Source organism: Anas acuta, chromosome 5 (assembly GCF_963932015.1).
Source record: "Anas acuta chromosome 5, bAnaAcu1.1, whole genome shotgun sequence".
In the NCBI taxonomy this organism is placed as follows: domain Eukaryota; kingdom Metazoa; phylum Chordata; class Aves; order Anseriformes; family Anatidae; genus Anas; species Anas acuta.
Window position 1 is genome coordinate 5,767,869 of NC_088983.1, and position 19,596 is coordinate 5,787,464.

Consider the following 19,596-nt stretch of genomic DNA (forward strand, 5'->3'; position numbering starts at 1 on the left):
CAGCCCACCAGGTGTCAAACCCCTCCCGAAGCCCCGTGGGTGCCAGCGGACTGCTAATGGATTCGCTCTGCTGCTGCCTGCCTGGGAGCTGCCATGCGAGATTTCGTGGCAGCTGAAATTCCTCCAGTGGCTGCATTTTCCCAAATCCGAGGCGCTGGATGTGAAATGAGATTTCGGGCTCGCCGAGAAGGGAGGCCCTGCAGATTGGGCACAGAGATTATCCCACATGCAGACCGAGCGACTATTTCCCGTCGCTCCCGCTTCAGCAGATGATTACACCATGTGCTAAAAATATGCAGTCGAAAATAATTTCAAGGGTCAGGTCCTCAGTTAAGGGAGCAAAGCCTGAATTTTCTGCGAGGTCTCTTATTTTTGGGAAGGCAGCATTTGCTGCTCACGGCTGTGCAAGAGGTGGTGCAGGGTCCCAGCACAGGTCTGATGCCAACCTGCCTCCGGCGGTGGCTCTCCGTGGTGCCCAGCAGCTGTTTTTTTGGCCATTTGGGTATTTTGACACTTACGTAGTTAGATGGAAATGGGAATTCTCCATGGAAATGGAGACTTCTGTCGAAATGCTGACCTTTTGTACAAGTCTCCTCTTAATGTTCTTAGCAAATCCGAGTCATCCATATTTCAACCTCCTGCATTAACTTTGGCAGCGTGCGGCTTTTTGTCCTCTCTCCAAACATCTCAGTGTCTTGCTTCGCAGAGATAAAATATGTGGGTGTTTAATATGTGGATTTAGAAGTCAAATATTTAATTTTTGTAAAAAAAAAAAACAAAAAACAAAACACACTGTGCTTTGCTGGTTGATTTTTCTCCTTGGGATGTTTCTTCGCTGTCCTCATTCCTCATAGCCGTTCCTCCCCTTGTATTTTTGACTTTTATGCTCGATGGCCATGGTTTTGGTGCAGTTTTTGTCTGGTCCTTGTTGTAAGCCGTCGGGCAGGGCACAGGTTGGCATTTCTTTCGGGCTCACTCACTGCTGAACATTCATCCTCCTGCCACGAGCATCGTGCCCGACACGGCCTTGAGAACTGAGCCAAACCGACCCAACCAACGGCGTGAGTAATGTCCCACGCAAGCACTGCGTAGGAAAAGTCTGAGCTACCGGCGCAGTGTGATTTTTATCAGATGAATCCGCGTCTTGTAAATATTTACCGGAATTCCAAGCAGGGTTTATCTAATTAAAGCCAAGCAAAACTTTCCGTGAAAAAGAGCCGCCCAACCAGCAGCTGCCAGTGGATGTTTAGGGACACGTTTAAGAGCAAACCAGGGGTATATAGGGTATTTTTGTGCCTCGCAGCTCAGGGCTTCTTGAGCTGTATAAGGTCTTCGAGCACTGAGCCATTCGCTCTGGGGACCATGTCCCTGGTGCCGCCAAGCACATCCAGCTGCTCTTGGCTGCAGCACCCCAAATCTGCCCCCCCCTGTGATGGGGCTGGACGGGCAGGAGCGGCACAGCACGGGGACATCAGTGGGGATTTGTGCAGGGATTTGCAGGGCTTTGCAGCGGTATCGGGGGATCAGGACCTGTCCTGTTGTGGGGCTGCGAGTGCGGGGACACCGGCGTGTCCCCCTGCCCCGCTGCCCGCTCCGACGGTGTCGGCACAAGGCAAGCAAAGGCGTCTTTTGAACTCGTGCGGTCTTCAAGGTTGCCAGGACTGTAAATGTCAAATCTGAGCAGAAATATTTGGCATGTAAACCGTCTCCGTTCTTCCCCTCCGTGCTGAGCGCGTGGGTGGCTCCGATTCCTCCTCCTCTCCGCGGGACGGGAGCGCGGTGCTGCGGGGCAGCTGCCGGAGCCTCCTCTCTCTTCTCTCCCCAGGATCTAGTGCCCAGCAGGGAGGGACGCGGAGGATTTCGGCCATGGCCCCGAGGAAGAGGAGCGGCCGGGGGATCTCCTTCATCTTCTGCTGCTTTCGCAGCAGCGACCACCCCGAGATCACGTACCGCCTGCGCAATGACAGCAGCTTCGCCCTGCAGACCATGGAGCCCGCACTGCCCATGCCTCCAGTGGAGGAGCTGGATGTCATGTTCACCGAGCTGGTCGTAAGTAGAACACTTTTTTCCTTTTTCTTTTTTCTCCTTTCTTTCTATCTTTCCCAGTGAGGATGGGCTTGAGGTTTTCATATTTGCGAGCTGAGATGCATCAGGGGCTGCTGTTGGGAGCGACATTGTGCTGAACCTTGAGCTCTGCTCCTCTCTGAAGTACTGCCAGATGGTGCTTTCCCTTTCTTGGTGGAAAGCACTGATTTCTTAGACCAGTGTCTGGGGGCTGTTTTGGATTTGCCTGCCTCTGGGGTCCAGGGTGAAGCAGTGTCAGAGCTGGAAAAGCAGCTTGTCCCCTGTAGGTGCAAACTGGCTTTCCTTGCTGGGCAGTCTGCTTTGCAGGAGTCCTTGGGTATGGTCTAAGTTGATGTTCAGAGAGTCAGGATATCGTTTCTTTGTCCCTCAGTACCAAAACTCTGAAAAAGATGGATCAGAAAAATCAAAAAAGTCAGAAAAAAAAAAAAAAAAAGCTCTGTCATTTCCACGTGGCTTGTTGGATGGACCAAAAATGCTCCACTTTGAGTGGGTTCAGCAGTGAAAATGGGGCTTCTCCAGGGTGTTTTGTCGTGTAGCAGGAGCTGGGAGGTCACACTTCATGCTATAGCATGTTCCATTGGACACGCAGCAGTGTGATTTTGGTGATCCACGCTGCTCAGGAGCAGGTTTTGCCCAGATGAAACCTCCACAGGCGGTAGGAGAGGACAGGCTGGGACACCCATTGTATGGCATATCCCAGTGGGGATGCACCACAGCACGTGTTCTTGCAGCAAAATGTAGGGGGGGGGATGATTTTCAAAGCATCTCCCCCAAATTCAGCAGATGCTTCTCGCACGGGATGCACTGCGGGGTATCGCTGCACGTGCAGCGAGGTGGGAGCAGAGCAGCACTGGTGGGGACCAGCTGGACCCGGGCGTGCTGTGGTGTTTCCCTCGCTCCGTGCTGCCAAGGTTTTGCTTTTTTTCCCAGCTGTGGGTGAGAAGAAGGCTGGGAGGCAGCTGCTGCTCCAGGATTGGGGTCAGCAGGAGCTGTGCTGGCCCCCCAGGGACCTGGAGCCATTTCGGGAGGGCATGCAGCACGTCCTTGCCACGTTCCAGTGCAAGCAGCTGCAAATCCTGGGTTTCCCCCCCAAAAAATGAAATTTTTGCCTGCGTCAGTGCCGAATGGGAAGGAGAGAGAGGCTGAGATGATCCCTGTGGGGGTAAGAGGACAGATTTCCCCAAATGGCATTCTGGGGAGAGAAGATGCAAACCCCCTCCCCATTACAACCGGCTCCTTCTTGCTCTCCGTAACCTGTTGGTGCCGGGTATTAAATTTCAGCATTAGCTAAATGGTTTGGAAAGTGTCCCACTGTTTCTGTATAAACCCACTGTGTAACGTTTGGAAGAGAGACAGAGAAAGCACTCAGAGGCGCTGGGCCGAGCTTTCTGCCTGCGGATGGAGCCCGTGCCGGTGGCCCCAGCGCTGCCGGCCCTGTTCACGCTCGAGCAACTGGGACAGGGCGGCTTGTGCCCGCTCTGCGGGACTGGGGCTGCCTCAAAAGGGCTCGGTGGGCTCGGTCACTGGGGTGAGGGAAGTCAAAAAGGGCTGGAGGGCACCTGGAGGCTTTGCCAGCTCGGGTTGGGCCTTGGCCAACTCTTCCCTTGCAGCTTCATTGCGACTTTTCTGCACCACTTGTTCCCTTCAGCCCGGGCTCGGAGAGCTGTGCAGGGAGGATTTCGGTCCTGGGTTTGGTCACCCATGGGGACAGTCCTCCCACAAAGACCAGTAACTCAGCAAGGTCCCTGCTCTGCATACCCCAGGCTGCTGTGAGCATCGAAGGGCAAACTCTTTGTTTTTGGAGCCATCCTGCAAAAGCTCCTTGGAGCTCTGGGCATTTCTAAGTTTGCCTGCTCATCTGCATCTGCAATTATCCTCATGGAGAGAAATTGTGATTGCCCTGGGATTGCCCTGGTGACAGAGGATGAGGGCTTGTGCTGCCCAAGGAGCTTGGAACAGCACTCGTGTCCCCAAAGTTAGCTAGAAGCTCGATTTGCTTTCCTACCATGTGTTTATGTCCTGCCCTGTATTCTATGGACACTTTGGATTTTAGCTGCTTGACTTTTAGCTTCTGCAGAATAGTTTTGTTTTTATTCTGTGGCCCTGCAAGTGCTTCTCTTAGAGGAGCAACTGGGAAACGTGCCCCGTTTGCAGCCCGGGCAGCGGGGATGGTGTGCCCCATCCCAGCCAGCAACGGGAGCAGGCGGTGGCTTTCCCCTGGCCCCCGAGTGCATGCAAATGCTGTTGCTGTGGTCAGTGAATGATCACTCTTTCCTCCCAGAGCGATCCTTTTCCCTTTCCCTTCCTTCCCCCCACCAGGGTTGAATGGGCTATCGTGGGGGTATTGTCGGGATGTCGCTCAAGCAGGCGCTGGCCCCGTTTGAAAGGTTTCCCTTTGTCCCCTGTCCTGCTGGGGCTCCGGCCAGGCTCAGCCACCCAGGGAGGAGCAGGTGCTGGCAGCGAGGCGCTGACAAAAGCAGAGAAATTCAGCTGGATTTACTGATTTGCAGCCGATTTTGCAGGGATGGGGCTTCACAGCTTTGCACGGCTTTTCCCACATTGCCACCGCCGCACCCCAGGTTCAGCAGCTCTTGCAGGGCTCATGCAGCAGCGTGGCACTGGCACATCCCTGGCAGCATCCGCTGGATTTAGGCCATTTCTACACCTCCAGCAGCCAGCAGTCCTCCATCAGGATGGCGTGCCGTGGCACACGGTGGCATAGGCACATCCTCGGAGTGACACCAACACCAGCCCTGGGACGTGGCGCTGGGGCTGCCCGTCCCCTGCTCCAGCAAGGGGAAACGTCTGCAGCCCGATGAGCTGCCTTCGAACACAGGGAACAAAGCTGTGCCATCTGCCACAGCTTCTTTCAAGAGGCTCCTGTGTATCCAGGCTAACAATACAGCGTTTCTTCAAAGGCTGAAATCTTGCTTGCATGCTCAGAGAAAGCGCTTGCAAAGCTCCGCATAATGGTGCCATATGGTGGATCTCGCCATAACAATCCTCCCTATTTTCTGCCAGCAACTAGACTTTCCACCAGATGGGTAAATGACTGATGTCCTTTATATCTGCTTAACACTCCTTGTCACTCCGAGGCTTTTAATGAAGCGCTGTGTGTGGTGCTGTGCCCCGGCCCCGTGGGGCGCGCGCTTCACGGCTGGGTGGAGGAGCGAAGGGGCTGAACAGCTCGGGCGGGGAAGGTCAGCAAGAGCCTGGGCAGTCCCCAGGAGGGCCCAAGACCCCTCGGGTATGTTTGGAGGACACGAGGGGTGGGAAGAATGGGACACCTTTGGACACGTGCTTTCCATCACTCTCGTTGGACGAGGCAGCCTGCTTGTAAACAGTATCCCTGTTGCTGTGTCCACCTTCCTGCCCCATAACCTGGCTCTCTTTCCAGTAGGGCAGGTTGCAGTGGTGTCATCGTCCTGGCAGTGCTCTGGTGGCTCCTTAGACCAGGGCTTTCCTCACCCCAGGAGCACAAGGTGCCACCTCTCCCAGGTCTTGCACCTCTCTCCTTCCCTACATCTCTGACAGTGGAGGGAAGGGCTCAGTGGTGATGCTGCTTTGGCTGTCCCTCAAGGCTTTTCCTCCCAAATAACTGGGCTTTTAGGAAATTCCAGTGACTGGTCGCCATTGGGCTTTCAGACTTTTCACCTCCATCATTACCTTTAGCAATACAGAAGAAATTTGTGCAGTCTCCACCTAGCCCCGCATCCCAGCCATGATGTGCAGCAGCCTATTTTCAGTCAAAACCTACAAAACCAGAGCAGGTATCCTTCCCTGGGTCCCTCCTCCCAGTTTCTAGCCATTAGAGTGTTTTGGAAACTTGTGGAGGTGACACCAGGAGGCAGGTGACTGTGCAGTGTCCCCAGCCCCCTGTGACACGTCAGCTGGCTGATGTTGCAGGGTGTTTGTGACTGCCTTCAAAGGAATCTGCTGGAGGGGAGATACCCACGTGTGCTCTCTACATGCTGTGATTTATGCCTTCCCCTCCCACAACGTGAAAGTTTTGGAAACTTGGGCGGCTGGGGAACAAAAGAAAAGATGCTGCTAGTTTAGAATATTTGTTACAGCGTTTGTATTTTGCTGTACTTTTGGCAACTGATGCGTTTCATCAGAGGCCACAGAGCTGGTCTTTGGGTGCGGGCTGTTTGTTAGGAGGCAGCATCTCCGTCTCAGAGATTAACTCCACATTGCCTTTGAAATGCTCAAAGCGGGGAATTTGTCTGTGGCTGACAATGTAGGGCATTTGGCTGAGATGCTCCAGGTGCAGTTTTATTGCTTCTTTGACTGGAACAGGTGTATTTTCTTTTTGTCTGAACCTGGGCTCTTGTACGGCTTGACAAACAGTGCCTGTGCGAGCCTGTAAGTACAAATCAAGCAGAAATAGCGTGGAGGTAAAACGCTTTCCCGAGTGAGCTGCCTTCCCTTCTAGCCTTTGCAGACTGTGCTTTTTCAAAATTGCCTTTTCCTTATTTTTTATTTTCATTTTTGGTAACATCTACTCCTGCCTGAAGTTCTTCTGAAAGTATCAGGAACCAGATGCGTGCTCTCACCCCTTTGTCCCATAAAGAAGGCCCTTCAGGAGCAGCGGGAGGAGATCAGGCCAGGCCTGGCCCATCTCCTCTGGCACTGCCCAGCCATCTGAGCTTGGCATGGTGCCACAAGTGTTTGGGGTGAGCAGTGGGTGCCAGGAACAGCCCAGCCACCCCCATGGGTGCTGAGCTGCCACGGGGTTAAGGGGTGCTGTGGTCAGCCTGAGCACTTGTGGTGTGGTGGTAGCGGTGCCCAGGAGGGAACTCATCGCTAGGTTTTACTTAGGAACTTCAGTAATGTGCTTTTCCCCCGGTTTCTAATCGAGTAAGGAGAATGCATGAGGTTTTTGGCCTTGCAAAACAACACGGCTTTTAAGGAACAGCTGAGGGATCAGCAGCAAAGCAGGGCTCCTCATTTCACGCTCGCAGGTCAGCTGTCCTTTTTTGCTGCCTGGTCTTTTTGCACTGTTAGGGACTTTGGGATTTTGAGAACCACTGAGCAGTGCTGAAGCCATCTTCCACTGTATCCCCACAGCAAATATGCTGTGGATACCCAGAAGAGATAGGACTGCAACAGCCCTTGTGTCCTGGTCAACACTTTCCCTTCCTGCAGAGCCCACCCAGAGCTGGGCGCAGCGCCGGCCTCCTAACCCTAACCTCCTCACCCTACCCCAATTCCTTCTCCCAGAAGCTCCCTCCAGCACATGAATCCCCTGTAAGGAGGAAAACCAAGCAATTTGGTTATCCCTTCAAAGAAAACCAAGCAATTCGGTCATCCCTTCAGTCAGGAAGGAGCAGGCCGGGCCATCGGGGCCTCCCCAGGCCACCCGCTGTCCCCTCAGCCGCCCCGTTTGCTCTCGGCGCCTCATGGCGTTACGCCTTCATGTGTAATCCCTCGAACCTGTGTTTTGGCAGGTGAGCGTCTGCTACAGACGTTGCACGGCAAGCAAATAGGGATTTTCTGCCCACGCATGTCCTACAGACTTGAATAAAATAATTCACCGAGGATTCACTGTGTTTCAGCCGAAGCGTTCGTGTAATTGCAAGATCTGTTACAGCTACAACCAGCATGGGGGCTCGCCCGGCCCTAAAGGCCGCACTGTTCCCGAGCAGTAACTTTATGAAGGAGCCGTGTTACAGTACATTGTGAGCCCTGGCTGAAGGCAGAGAGCAAATAAGAAAACCCTTTGTCTCGATGAGAAGCACGGCTAAAGTGGAAAAATATATGGTCTACCTGCTAAGTGCTTTCCACTTTGCACTTCATAAAAGAGGAGGCCACATCACTGGGAGAGGCCTGGATAGCTCATTTGGTAACGCTTCAGTGACATTAATTGGGGCATTTTGGGTTTTGTTTTGAGCCAGCTCCAAGGGTTCCTGGTAGGAGTCACCCCAGAGGTGCCATGCTGGTGGCACCTGCCACATTCTGCTTGTCCCAATTGTGTTGTTGCTGAATGGTGTTGCAGGAATTACAGGCAGGTTTGAACTCCACGTGGATTTTGCTTCATTGCTAACCTCCGTGGGAAGCATTCCCACTGGAAAGAGCCTGTTCCTGCCCCGTATCTGCTTGCAGATGGGTAGAAAAACTGTCCGTGCCGATGCGGTATCTGCCAAAAGCAGGGTCTGTGCCTTCCTTGGTGCAGAGCCATGGCCAAGGTCAGGTTGTGCCTCCGAGGCTTTGAGCAGCCCCGTGTTGCCTGCAGGGTCCTGCCTGTGTGCCTGGCAGCCCTGAATCCCATCGACTCTAGCACATGAACCAGTACCTCTATTCGAGGGGATTAGCTTCCCTAAAAACTCCTAAAACCAAGTGGTTTTATCAGCTGCTTTTCTGTTTGGTTCCTTGCAAGCAAAGCTTTGTAGGGAGGATAAATGGCAGATCAGCAATATGAAGCAGAGGGACGTTACTTTCCTATGAAAAGCATCCCAGGCTTGGCTTGGAGCTTAACTTACAAAAGGTACTGGTTAAGCACGAGACAAATGAGTATATTTGTTGTTAGGTTGTGTGCTAAAGCTCATCTGCACACCCCCAGAGGAGCTTGGAGGGACAGTGGTGGGAGCACAAATAACTCCCAGGCCTGTGACAGGGGCCACCAGCCCATCACGGGTTTATTTGCACAGGCTTAGAGCAGCACAGGGGCTCAGTGGCAGGCAGGAACTCGTATATCCCAGTGCCAGCAACTGGGGAGACTGGGATCTAGGGCAGCTGCTGAGTGTCTGAACCTGGCTGCTGGGGGCAGATCTACCTCATACATATGTATATACGTGTGTGTGTGCACATAGATATATATATATCCAAGCAATAGGTACTCAAGGCCCTTTTCAGTGCCCTTCCTAGTGCTGAGGAAACCCTGGAGTGGTTTAGCCCCAGACCAACCATGCACAGCACTCGTAGGTAAGCATCCCTTTTGGGCAGGGGACATCTGAAGTGACATTTGGCCCATTGGCTTGACTTCTGACTTCAGTAGCTCTCACAGATTTCAGCAATGGAGGAGATATCTAAAAATTGATTGAAAAGGGAGCTGCTTCTTTGCGTCCATAAATAGGTGGGAAATGCACATCTGAAAACCTCCTGTTATTTATATGCCAACACCAGGCTTTATTACAGTATCAGGTGCACTCACCGAAGGGCAGTCATGCTCAGCTGAGGCTGACTTCAATTTAATCCATCGTAGTGATCACAGTAACAAATAATGGGCCAATACATCTTATTTTGTTGTTTTCACGGCTTCTGTCCAATTGTGTGGAAAAAGCGCTCTGGCAATCCACCTGCAGGGCTTTAGATCTGAGAGTGCTCGCCTGTCTGGGTAAAACTGCTTAGATCAACACAGTCCCCGCTTTTAGAGTGCTTTGTGCAATAATTCAAGATGTAGAAGTGTTTAATTAAAACGGGAGAAAGGTTTTCCAGATGATGTCGGTGAAAAGGTCGTAGGAGGCTGAGCTCGATAAATAACAAATTATGTATGTGTGCAGTTATACATCACAACAACAACAAGAAAAATAAAAAGGTTGAGAGACCTAAGTAGGTATTTCTCTTTTAAAACACATCAGCATTGGAATATGAACACCCTTAAAATCTAAACTTAGTTTAGATAATTAAAATAACAAATTAAATGAAGTAGCATTAAAGCCGTACGTGCTGTCTGCCTCAGGTAGGTGTTTGAACTGATGGGAGTGTGAGCCAGCCGCAGCTGGAGCTTATTGAGGAGCTAAATCAGATATCGACGGCCATAATCTTCCCTGCTGGAGAAGAAAGGAATACATATTTTATTTACGTCTGCCCAATGTGTTTAGGTCAATAACTGAAAGCTGCAAAGCAGGATGGATTGCAGCCTGTCCTTTCTAATCTAGAAATAAAAATTAAATGAGGGAGGAGGCCGACTGGCTGCAAGGGCTTTGAAGACGTTATTCCTTGTTGCTGCTGCTCATTGCCTTGCTGTAGGCAATTTCCTTTCTTCAAAAAATTCATTAAATGATAAAGGCAAAATTAATACGAATCTTCTCTCCGTTATGCTTATTCATTACTAAATACAAATAGCTGGGTTTTGGTCACGGGCTGTAGTTCCCGCTGCAGGCTGGCACGAATAAATTGAAAATGTACAGTGATGACACCGGCTGGGGTCAGCTTGTCGCGGGGGTTGCTTTTATGTTCTCAGGGCACTGCGGATGGAAAGGCGTATGCTAGAGAGGAGGTGTTCTTATTCGGAATACTAAAAAGGAAATAGCTCCCTGTTTTAAATAAACAGCTGAGCTAAATCTGCCTGTGTTGAGAATTGTAGCTGTCTAAATATCGTTAGCGGTGCTGCTGGGTGCGTTACCTCCAGGCTGCCTTTGAAGGTGGTTACGTGTTTGCATGCAGTCACACCATAGCGGCCATCGATGAGTAGGTCTGTTCCTTGAAGAAAACAGCTTAAAAAGAAAATACTGAGATAAATAGGATGGATTATCTGGCCGAGGCTTTCTGCACGCCAGTATAAATCACAGCCAGGACCGCCGGCGTGAGTGCAGCAGCCTCCCTGCGAGGCGGCGCGTTCGCTCAGCGGAAGAAGATTAGATGAGGGACGGGAGGAAAAATGCTGATTGCTGTTTCCCTTGACACTGCAACATTCTTGGATAAATCACATTGATGAACTTGGAGAAGAATGCCTGGAAGAGAGTGAAAAAGAGATTATGACCCCTGAGAAAGGAAGCTGATGCAGACTTCAACAGGCGCTTTATTTATTTTTAATTCTCATGCTGTACCAGTTAGTGCCAAATGTTGCCAGAAAGTTCCCACTTGTTTCTTTCTTTCTCTGCTTTTATTTATTTATTTATTGTTTTTGTTTTAGTTTTGGTTGGTTGGTTTTTGAGCAGTCATGGATCTCCCTGTATTTGCTTGAGGATGCAGGAGACCTTGGCTGTGTGCTGTAGTCCCACTGGTGTCCTTGCAGCCTCACACAGGAGCTTCCAAACGCTGTACATCTATCCCTCAGGAGTTAATTCACTTCCTTTTTGTTATGTTGTTAATTTATTGTGATGTCTTTCTGTATGTGCATATATACATATGTATGTGCACATGCAGATATGTATATATGAACCCAAAACAAGCCAGCAGCCTTTGCATGATTTTTTATTTCAATTATGACAATGAAAAACACCCTTTCTCCCCTGCCTCCTCTAAGTATTGCAGCTGTACAACTAATCCGCCAGAAAGGTACATCAGACTAATAAATTTTTCATCCTTTTTCCTACCACCTCTGAAATATTATGGGAGTGCCAACCCTTGTCTAGTGAACTGTCCCTTATTAGATCTCTGCACTTCACTATTGGCAGAGGTTTTTGGACCAAGGAATCTGTGTGGAAAACCCAGTGGCAATTGCACTGGGGTGGGCAGTGTTTAGGCTGGCTCAGCTCTGGGAGCCCATCCTGGGGCTTGTTTCTGAAGTCAGAGATTTGCAGCACCCCACCTGCTTGTCCTCTCTGATGCAGCACCCAAAGTCGTGTCCCATCTCTCCCACCCCATGGAGTAGGGAAATAACAAAGGGGAGAAACTCAGACTTCAGGCTCCAGCTCTGCAATTTCACGCCTGGGCTGTCCTGCCTAACTTTAGAGTTCAAACTGCCCTTTACAAACCTCTGTGCTCCAGCCTGACCCTTTCCTAAAGCTGTTTCACCCTGCTGCTCTCCCCTCTGACCCCGTGTTATGGAGCCAGCAGCCCCAGCCAGCTCCTCGCTTCCTGCCGCTTCCCCAGTGAAAGTCCGGTGGCTCTCAGCCACGGAGGATGCTCATTACAATTTCCACCGTGGCACGAGTGTCTGCCGCAGCCTGGGGCTGGACTTCGATGCCCTCTCTGCTCGGAGGATCAATCACTTAATTCAGCCGTGGTGCCTCCCTTTTCTCTTTGATCTGGGTTTGCGTTTACGAGGTGGTCAGAGACTGCACTGACTGCAAACCAGAGAGGCTGCAGGGTCTCCCCCCTTAGAGATACTCAAAAACCACCTGGACGTGGTCCTGGGCAGCAGCTCTATGTGGCCCTGCCTGAGCAAGGTGTTGGAGCGGATGACCTCCACCTCAGCCAGCCTGAAACCTCGCAGCTCTCTTTACACTGAGGTCAGGCTCGAGGCTTTCCTCCAGCTTTCCAGGTTTCTCTGAGCCTTTTCTGACTTGCACACAAGACACCATGCCTGCTCGATGCTGTCACTGCTGGAACGGGCTGGGATTTGACTTCTTTTCTTGGCAAGCTCCCGCTAGGGAGACATCCAAGCGAGCACCTGCTTGGAGGAGCTGCCTGGTGGTCTTCTTCCTGCACCACTCAGCAGGACTTTGTTGGTTTTTACTCACCAGACCTGGTCCTTTCATCCTCACGTGCATCCCTGTTACTTGGGCTCCTCGTGCTGGCTCGGGGATGCCAGGACCATGGGCACCTCTCTCCCGAGCACCACTTTACATCCTCCAGGATAAAGGTGGGATGAAAACTTCAATTCAGTCTGTGGGATCCTGCTCGCAGCTTGCTGGGCTAAACCACCAGTATCTCAGGTAGCTTTAGGAGAGCAGCATGGAATTGCCTTCACTAGATGCTTGTTGCTCATGTTCATTTGTTGTTGCCCTTGGCTTGAGCAGGAAGCCGTGAGCTGTCAGCAAAGCAAGCGGCACGGATGTATTTTACCTCCCAGAAACAGCACATAAACTCAGTCAAATCTCCCCTATGAGTTTTTTTTTTTTAAATCATATTCAAATGAAGATTTAATGTGGAAACATGTTTCCTGATCTAAAGGTTAAGAGTTTAACTGTACGGGATAAATATTTAAGAGCAGCGTATCTCTTTCCAGTAAAAACACCCTGGGCAGAGACTTCCTTTTAGTGGCAAAACGAGGCTGTTATTTTACGTGCCTTTGACCTGATTCCAAAAGAATATTTAAAACAGCAAAGTTGGCAGCTCTGGACGTGGGAGACGGCCAGGTGCAAAGGGGCAGAGCTGTGAAGGCGAAGCTGGATTGAGGGGTGAGGGCAGTGGGTACGCGGTGGGGAGGGATGGACACCGACCTCGGGGTTGTCTTCTTCGACAGCCACCAGCGTCGTGTGCTGTAGCGGGAGTGCCTGGCTTGCAAATGGCCTATAAAATTAACTGCCAGTTGGAATCACCTAATTATTGAGTTCATGATTTTTAATTGAAGGTGCATATGGGTTTGAGGTCGTACATGGCTTCTCTGCCGTGTTACGACTCTGCGGTGCGATTGCAAAAAGACTTAGACCAGCATTGGTCCGGTTGTCTGTGAACGACTGGAAAATGGTTGGTTTTCCCATCCTCTGCTGATCTTTTGGAGTCTGAAGGACAGTTTCTGAGCAGCCTGCTCAGGGCCAGGGCATACTGAGATACTCACCCACGAGCACACGTGGTGCTTGAAACCCAACAAGGCTGGAGGTGGGTGCAGGAATTCCCATGCATGTCGTAACAGCAAAGAGCCGATTTTTCACGGTTCAGTCGCTGTTACAGCTCAGAATGACAGTGGTTAGTCACTGTTTGATTAGGAGGATCCTTGTATTCACCGGTTGCCACGTCTTATTTATTTAAACACCTCTCCCAAGCATCCTGCAAGATATCATTAGGTAGGTGTTTCTGAGTGATGAAGGGCTGTGATGACTGAACATGTCAGAGCTGGGGCACAGTGAAACATGCTGTGTGAGGCTTAGCAGGATTTTTGCACCTTTTTTGGATTTGTTTGCACGCTGTCATACACCAACACCCAACGCGTTCTTCCACTGTATTCTTTCTTAGTCCTGCTGAGGCTTCAGCTCGGTGTATATTTTTTCTTGGTTAATAAATCTTCGTGTTTGTACAAGTCTTATTTTTAGGGTTTGGGTATTTTACAAGTTTCAATAAATATCTTTCTAAGAACCTCAGCACAGATGTGCCTCTGGGGTTCGGGTGGCAGGGAAGCTGCCTGGGGTGACCCTCACCGCGGAGGTGGGTATCCAGCACGGATCCCTCATCCCCTCTCACGTGCCCAAATGCCCTTTTCTAAAGTTTGAAGAGGCCGAATCGCAGCTGGGTATTTCCCATGTAAGGTCACCTCGCAAGCCTGCTTCCAGAGCTCCACGAGCATCAGCCGTGCTCGGCAGGATGCCTGCTCATACATCAGTTTGAAAGGTCAGTCAACATGGGGGAAGAAAGCCAAGGAAGAAGTGAAGCTCCTCCATGTGTACATAACCAAAAAAGCTCCTTTTTTGTAAGGAGTAATTTAATCAGGAAGTGAAGCCACTACCTGCAGTGGATATATAGGTGAGGTCCTCTCCGAGATGCCGAGGGCTCTATCACGGTGCGCTGTGTTGGTTTGGGCTACGAGGTAGCTGAAGGCTCCATTCCGTGGATGCTGGATGCAACAAGAGTTTTAATTAGATCAGCTGAATTTCTCCATGGCCTGTGGGCTTGCTCGCACAGGGACCATGTCTCCCCGTGAGCATCTTGTTCAGCCTTCACGAAGAGGGGCTTTTACCTTTGGTTGGGGTACCAGGGGCTATCAGTACGCAGACCTTTGTGTGAACATAATTGCTCTAATTCATAAGCACTATTATTCAGGCAGGAAAAAATTAATGAGTCTCCATGTGGTTTCTTTTTTCTTTTTTTTTTTTAGTTGCTAGAATTAAGTGTATAATTTTTAATGGGGAGCCTCTCAATTAAGTCCACTGACTGGGATTTGGCTGGAGGCCACAGCAGGGCTCTCCTGTGACCGTCTGCAGCATCTCCAGCGCTCCCCGCGCTGCACCAACACCCCTCCAGCAAAAGGCTTGTCATCGACAGGGGTGGTTTATAGAGACATCCGTGGCTGTAGGATCAATGTTGGCTTTAGAAACGAGCCTCACAGCCCTGCCTGAATGCTTTATTTAGTTCCTTCCCTGTTAAAAGCTTTGACCTACATCTAGCACCAGGAAGCAGCAAGGCTTTGATAATACTCGGGCATCCCAGCGGAGGACACGCTGCTGACAGAGACCTCGACGGATGTGTCCTTTAAAATGAAATCAAATAAACCCGTGAAGGCCTCAATCAGTAGACGGCTTTACCTCCGCCGAGCAGTATCTTTATGAACTGTAGATATTAGGAGCTTTTAAAAATTACTAGCAAACAAACCAAAAGCCAAAAAAAAAAGCCCTCGAGCCCAGCAAGATTGGGCAAGCCTCCTGGAGCTTCAGATGTAGTGTATGGGGCGTTCGGCATCGCGAGGGTCTTTTCTGAAAGGCTTGCTGCCTTAACAAGTAATTTAGGTGGCGTCTGGGAGGGGTGAGGCAGAGGTTTGCAGCCCCATCCTCCCGGCAGCCGGCTGTTGCCCGAGAGTCATGGAGAGGTCAGCAATTGCAAGATGATAATTAGCATCATTGACCCGGCAAATCGATAGGTGCAGGGCGATGAGCTGGGACATCAGTTCCCCGGGGGGTTGTGTCTGGGTGATCTCTGGGCTGTGCACTCACATTGCTTCTTTTGTGCTCTTTTTTTTTCCCCTTTCCAGGATGAACTTGACCTCACGGACAAGCACAGAGAAGCTATGTTTGCGCTGCCGGCAGAAAAGAAGTGGCAGATCTACTGCAGCAAGAAAAAAGTAAGAGACACGTCTGCTTGCCAGCGGGGCTGAGCGCTTTTCTTACCTGTACCAGGAAGGAGGAGATGTGAAAGGAGAAGCAGCTCTCTCTGGGGTTGCAAAGTGGTATTTGGGGCATCACAGAAATGCATCTGTTCCCTGTGAGGCACTCAGTTTCCCTGAAATTTCCCCAATTTCCCAAACTGGGAACGGGCTGACCCCTGCAAGCTCTGTGTTCACTCAAGGTCTGGGCTTCCTGTACCCCAGCAGCTTTTTTCCCAGTAAACCAAAGACTTTTGCTCCGTATCTTTGCAAAGAAGTGCATGCCCTGGGGGTTGGAAGAACCACTTCCAACCCATCTGACTGTGTTGGGATTCATTTCCTTCCTCGTGTTGCCCAAAGCAGAGAGGTCCTGCAGGTCTTATGGCAATGGGGAGAAATAGCACAAAAATACTAGATTTTGGAAACCAATCAAAGCACACCCAGGGCAAAGCAGTGCCAGGAGCTCAGCTTCACAGCTGCATCTCTGTCAATGGGGGGAAATGCCAGCCATTCCCAGAGCTGCTGCTGCATCCCATAAGCTTCCCACCTTGCTGCAGAAGTTGGCTCTGAATTGCTCCCGGTGGCCTGGCCCCACTCAGATGGCACTTGCTGCTATTAACGCCTGTTTTCCCCTGCTCTAGCAATGGCACCAGATTTTCCAGCCTCATTTCAGGCCAAGAGCAGGCTTACCTTGCTCATGTAGGATTAAGTTTTAAGCCTCTCATAAATGCCCCCGAAATCCATGTATTATTGTTATACAGAGGCCTGGCGTGTCCGAGATTTAGACTGGAGGGGCGAGGAGATGTTAACAAATTACAGGCACTGCTCTTCATCCAGGAGAACATGGGCAGAAGCTGCTCGCTTGTCGCTGCCTCTAGGATAAGCGTGGCCGTACTCCAGTGTGTCTAAATAAGCGGAGACAATAGGAAATTAAATCAAGCAGAGCCGTGTAATTGTTACTGTGTGGGGAGATTCCGTGCTATCTAATCTCCCAGGGTAGGGTTTAGACGGGACTGATATTCCCCCTTTCCCATTCCAGCACCTATTTGTGCTCACACAGGCACTGCAAGGCTTTTTAAAATGGGGAAGTCATTGCTCCCTGGTGCATATGAAGGAAGGAGCTGCAGAAGTGCCCCGTGTCGTCCTCTAAAGTCCTCGCATCTCGCGCTCCTTCAAGGCCAGCTCCTGGCTGCTGCTCTGCTGTTCGTGGTCCTCGGCCATGAAACCATCTGGGCAAGCCGCAGGGCTCGTGCAGATGTGCCGGGTGGCTGGTTGGCAGGAGAGACGAATGCTTTTGTTCTGCTTTTTAATTAAAAATGAGCAAAACCGTACCAGCAACGGCTCGGCAGGTGGGGAGCGTGGGGAGCCAGGTGCTTGGCAGAACGATTCCCTGCGTGGGGCAAGCTCCAGGCAGTCGTGCTCCCACGTGATGGACTTGGAGACAGGACGACAGGAACATTTGTGACTGTTGTAGCAGCTTAGGGAAATCCTACCTGTGTACCTCTTTGTTTTTACAAGGACAAACCACCTGCGGGGCAGCCTGCAACATCTGGCACTGAGGGGCTGGACTGATTGAGGAGCTGGAGATAAGGCTGGGATCTTACCTCGTTGCCTCGGCTGCTGCCTCAGCAGCTGTGATGTAGGAAATTCGGGATATGACAAACTATTTTGGCCTGTCCGTGGTTAATAGCAAGTCGGTTTTTGAACTACATGAGAACTTGTAAGCCCTCGTTTCGGCCGGTGGGTCCTGGGGGAGCCGGCGAAGGCTGACATCAGTCGTAGGCAGTTGTGTGAGTTGCAAAGGGTCCAGATTATTCCTCTGAGCAGATTTTGCTCTTTCCTCTGCTGCCAATCTTGGCTCCCGTTTGAAGGAAGCTGTTAAGAGTCAAAAGACTTCGGTCAGACTTTGAGTCAGAAAGTCCCAGGTTGGGGCAATCTTAATTTTTAGCTTTTTTTTTTTCCAGTTTCCCTGCTGATTGCAGGGCTCCCAGCTGCAGCTGCTCCAAAATATCTGATATTGTGGCTACAGTCCATGATGCCAACACTTTTTCTCCATGCTCATCCTACAAAACCTTTGTCCCCATCCTCCTAAAGGGAAGGGGAGAGTTATCCTTGGGGCAGCCTGCTTGTCCCCTTTTTAATCATCTGTTGTGGAAGGAGTTTCCTTGGCACATCTCAGAGCAGAGGTGATGCTGCAAGAAGTCCTGGTGTGCCCTGGCCCGGGGAGACAGATGCCCTGTGCCCAGCACCACCAGCATCAGCAGCTTTACTCAGGACTGCTCCACAGGGCACATCCCAATTCTTACCCATTTTTCTGCATTCTCCTGGGAGGCAAAATGTGCTAAGAGCTGGCCAGAACAAGACATTGCTGTGCTGGGTTGTCCTGGCAAGGAGCACAGCCCTGGCCCTGCTTGGAGCTGAGGGCTGCCCTAGATAAACTGCCCGAGGTCCTGTCCTTGGGGGCAGAAAGAGAAAAAGCACCTTGAGATGGAGGCTGGGCACTCAGGAGGCAGCGACCCAGGCAGGTCACCTCCTTTAAATCCAGCAGCCCTGCCGTGCTCACACCTGGAGGGGGATTTAAAGCCTGTTGGAAAAACCTTCTTTGAGGTTATCAGCCTCCTCTTCGGCTGAAATCAAGCAAGGAGATGGAAAGGTGGAGGGGCATTAGCAGCGGGGTAAGATCTGCTTTTAGAAGTGGTATTTCTGGAGGATGACTCGCTCCGTACCTCATCCCGAAGTGTTTTATTCCCTGCTGCTCCTGCTCTCCGGGAGAGGATATTGCTCGGAAGCGCGGGGAGGAAGCCGGAGGGTTTCCAGGTTTGGTGTGGCTTTGGCTGCGGGTTTGAAGCAGTTTGGAAATGAAGGGGGACTCAGGATGGCCTTTCTTAAACAGAGATGAAGCTCTAAAAGGAGATAATAAATAACACCTAGCGCTTATGCTGCAGCACCCCTTCACTGCAGGAGGGTTGGCTCCTGCCAGCCCCAGCATGTAACCGTGCTGTTGGGGCAGCTCATGGGGTGATTTTGAAAATAAAAATAGATCCGGGGGTATTCAGGCAGAAAGTCATCATAAATAACTGCGTGGAAGGGATTGATAGCTAAAATCAGGTAAAATACATACAGGGTCTGACTGTGCCCCCCTTCCTTTCGATGAAAAGCTCTCTGCTCACATTGAACATCTGTAAAACCCAGCAGAGGTTGTGCAGGGATGACGAATGACCCGCGGAGATGACAAACGATGCCACATTCTTTAAGCCCGTGCTGAAAACCCGTTAGCTGGGCGCGTAGCTCTCTCCTGCAGGAAGCTGTCCCCGTGGCAAGCCAAAGTCAGCATCACATCGACAATTTTCTCAGGTGTCAGAGGCAGCATCGGGGTCCCTCTGCGCTGGGACGAGGCAGCAGCGGTGTGCTTGCAGGAAGAAAGGGGAAAACGCATGATAAATAGGGAAGTGAGTGATGACTCTCCAATGATACTGTTTTTTCCCAGCCAGATGGCCTCTTTCCTGTCTGACTGTGCCTTCCACCCGCCCCTCTGGAGAGCTCCGCTTTCCAGCTCGCCCCTCCACGTGCATCTTTGTCCCGCGGCGGGGCTTGCGTTGATATCCATTTCCTTCATTTAAACCCGTTTTTTTTCTCCCTTTACTCATGTTTTTCTGCAGCAACAGAGCTAAGCAGAATCTGACAGAGGTGGCCCACCAGGGGAAGGGGTATAAATAGCCTGGCGTTTCGCCCCGCTCAGCCACCTGGGTTGCACGAGCAGCGTTTCCCAGCCCCGCTGCAGCCCGCAGCGTGGCCGTGGCAGGTTGAAACATCATTTCGGGTGTAAGGCTGGCTGATACTTCTCCCCTTCCCACCAAACAGCGGAGAAACCAGGCTGTCTACATGGCTGG

At 51.1% G+C, this 19,596-nt stretch overlaps 1 protein-coding gene across 5 annotated transcripts in view; it reads left to right on the forward strand.

Annotated features, from left to right (window-relative positions):
- DAAM1 (dishevelled associated activator of morphogenesis 1) overlaps positions 1-19,596 on the forward strand; it is an 84,017-nt gene that overhangs the window by 31,121 nt on the left and 33,300 nt on the right. For all 5 annotated transcript variants that reach the window (XM_068682441.1, XM_068682439.1, XM_068682440.1 and 2 more), the window contains 2 exons: positions 1,826-2,049; positions 15,596-15,685. In XM_068682441.1, the coding sequence (XP_068538542.1) occupies positions 1,867-2,049; positions 15,596-15,685 (273 nt within the window). In that variant the 5' untranslated portion in view covers positions 1,826-1,866. The remainder of the gene's footprint in view (positions 1-1,825; positions 2,050-15,595; positions 15,686-19,596) is intronic.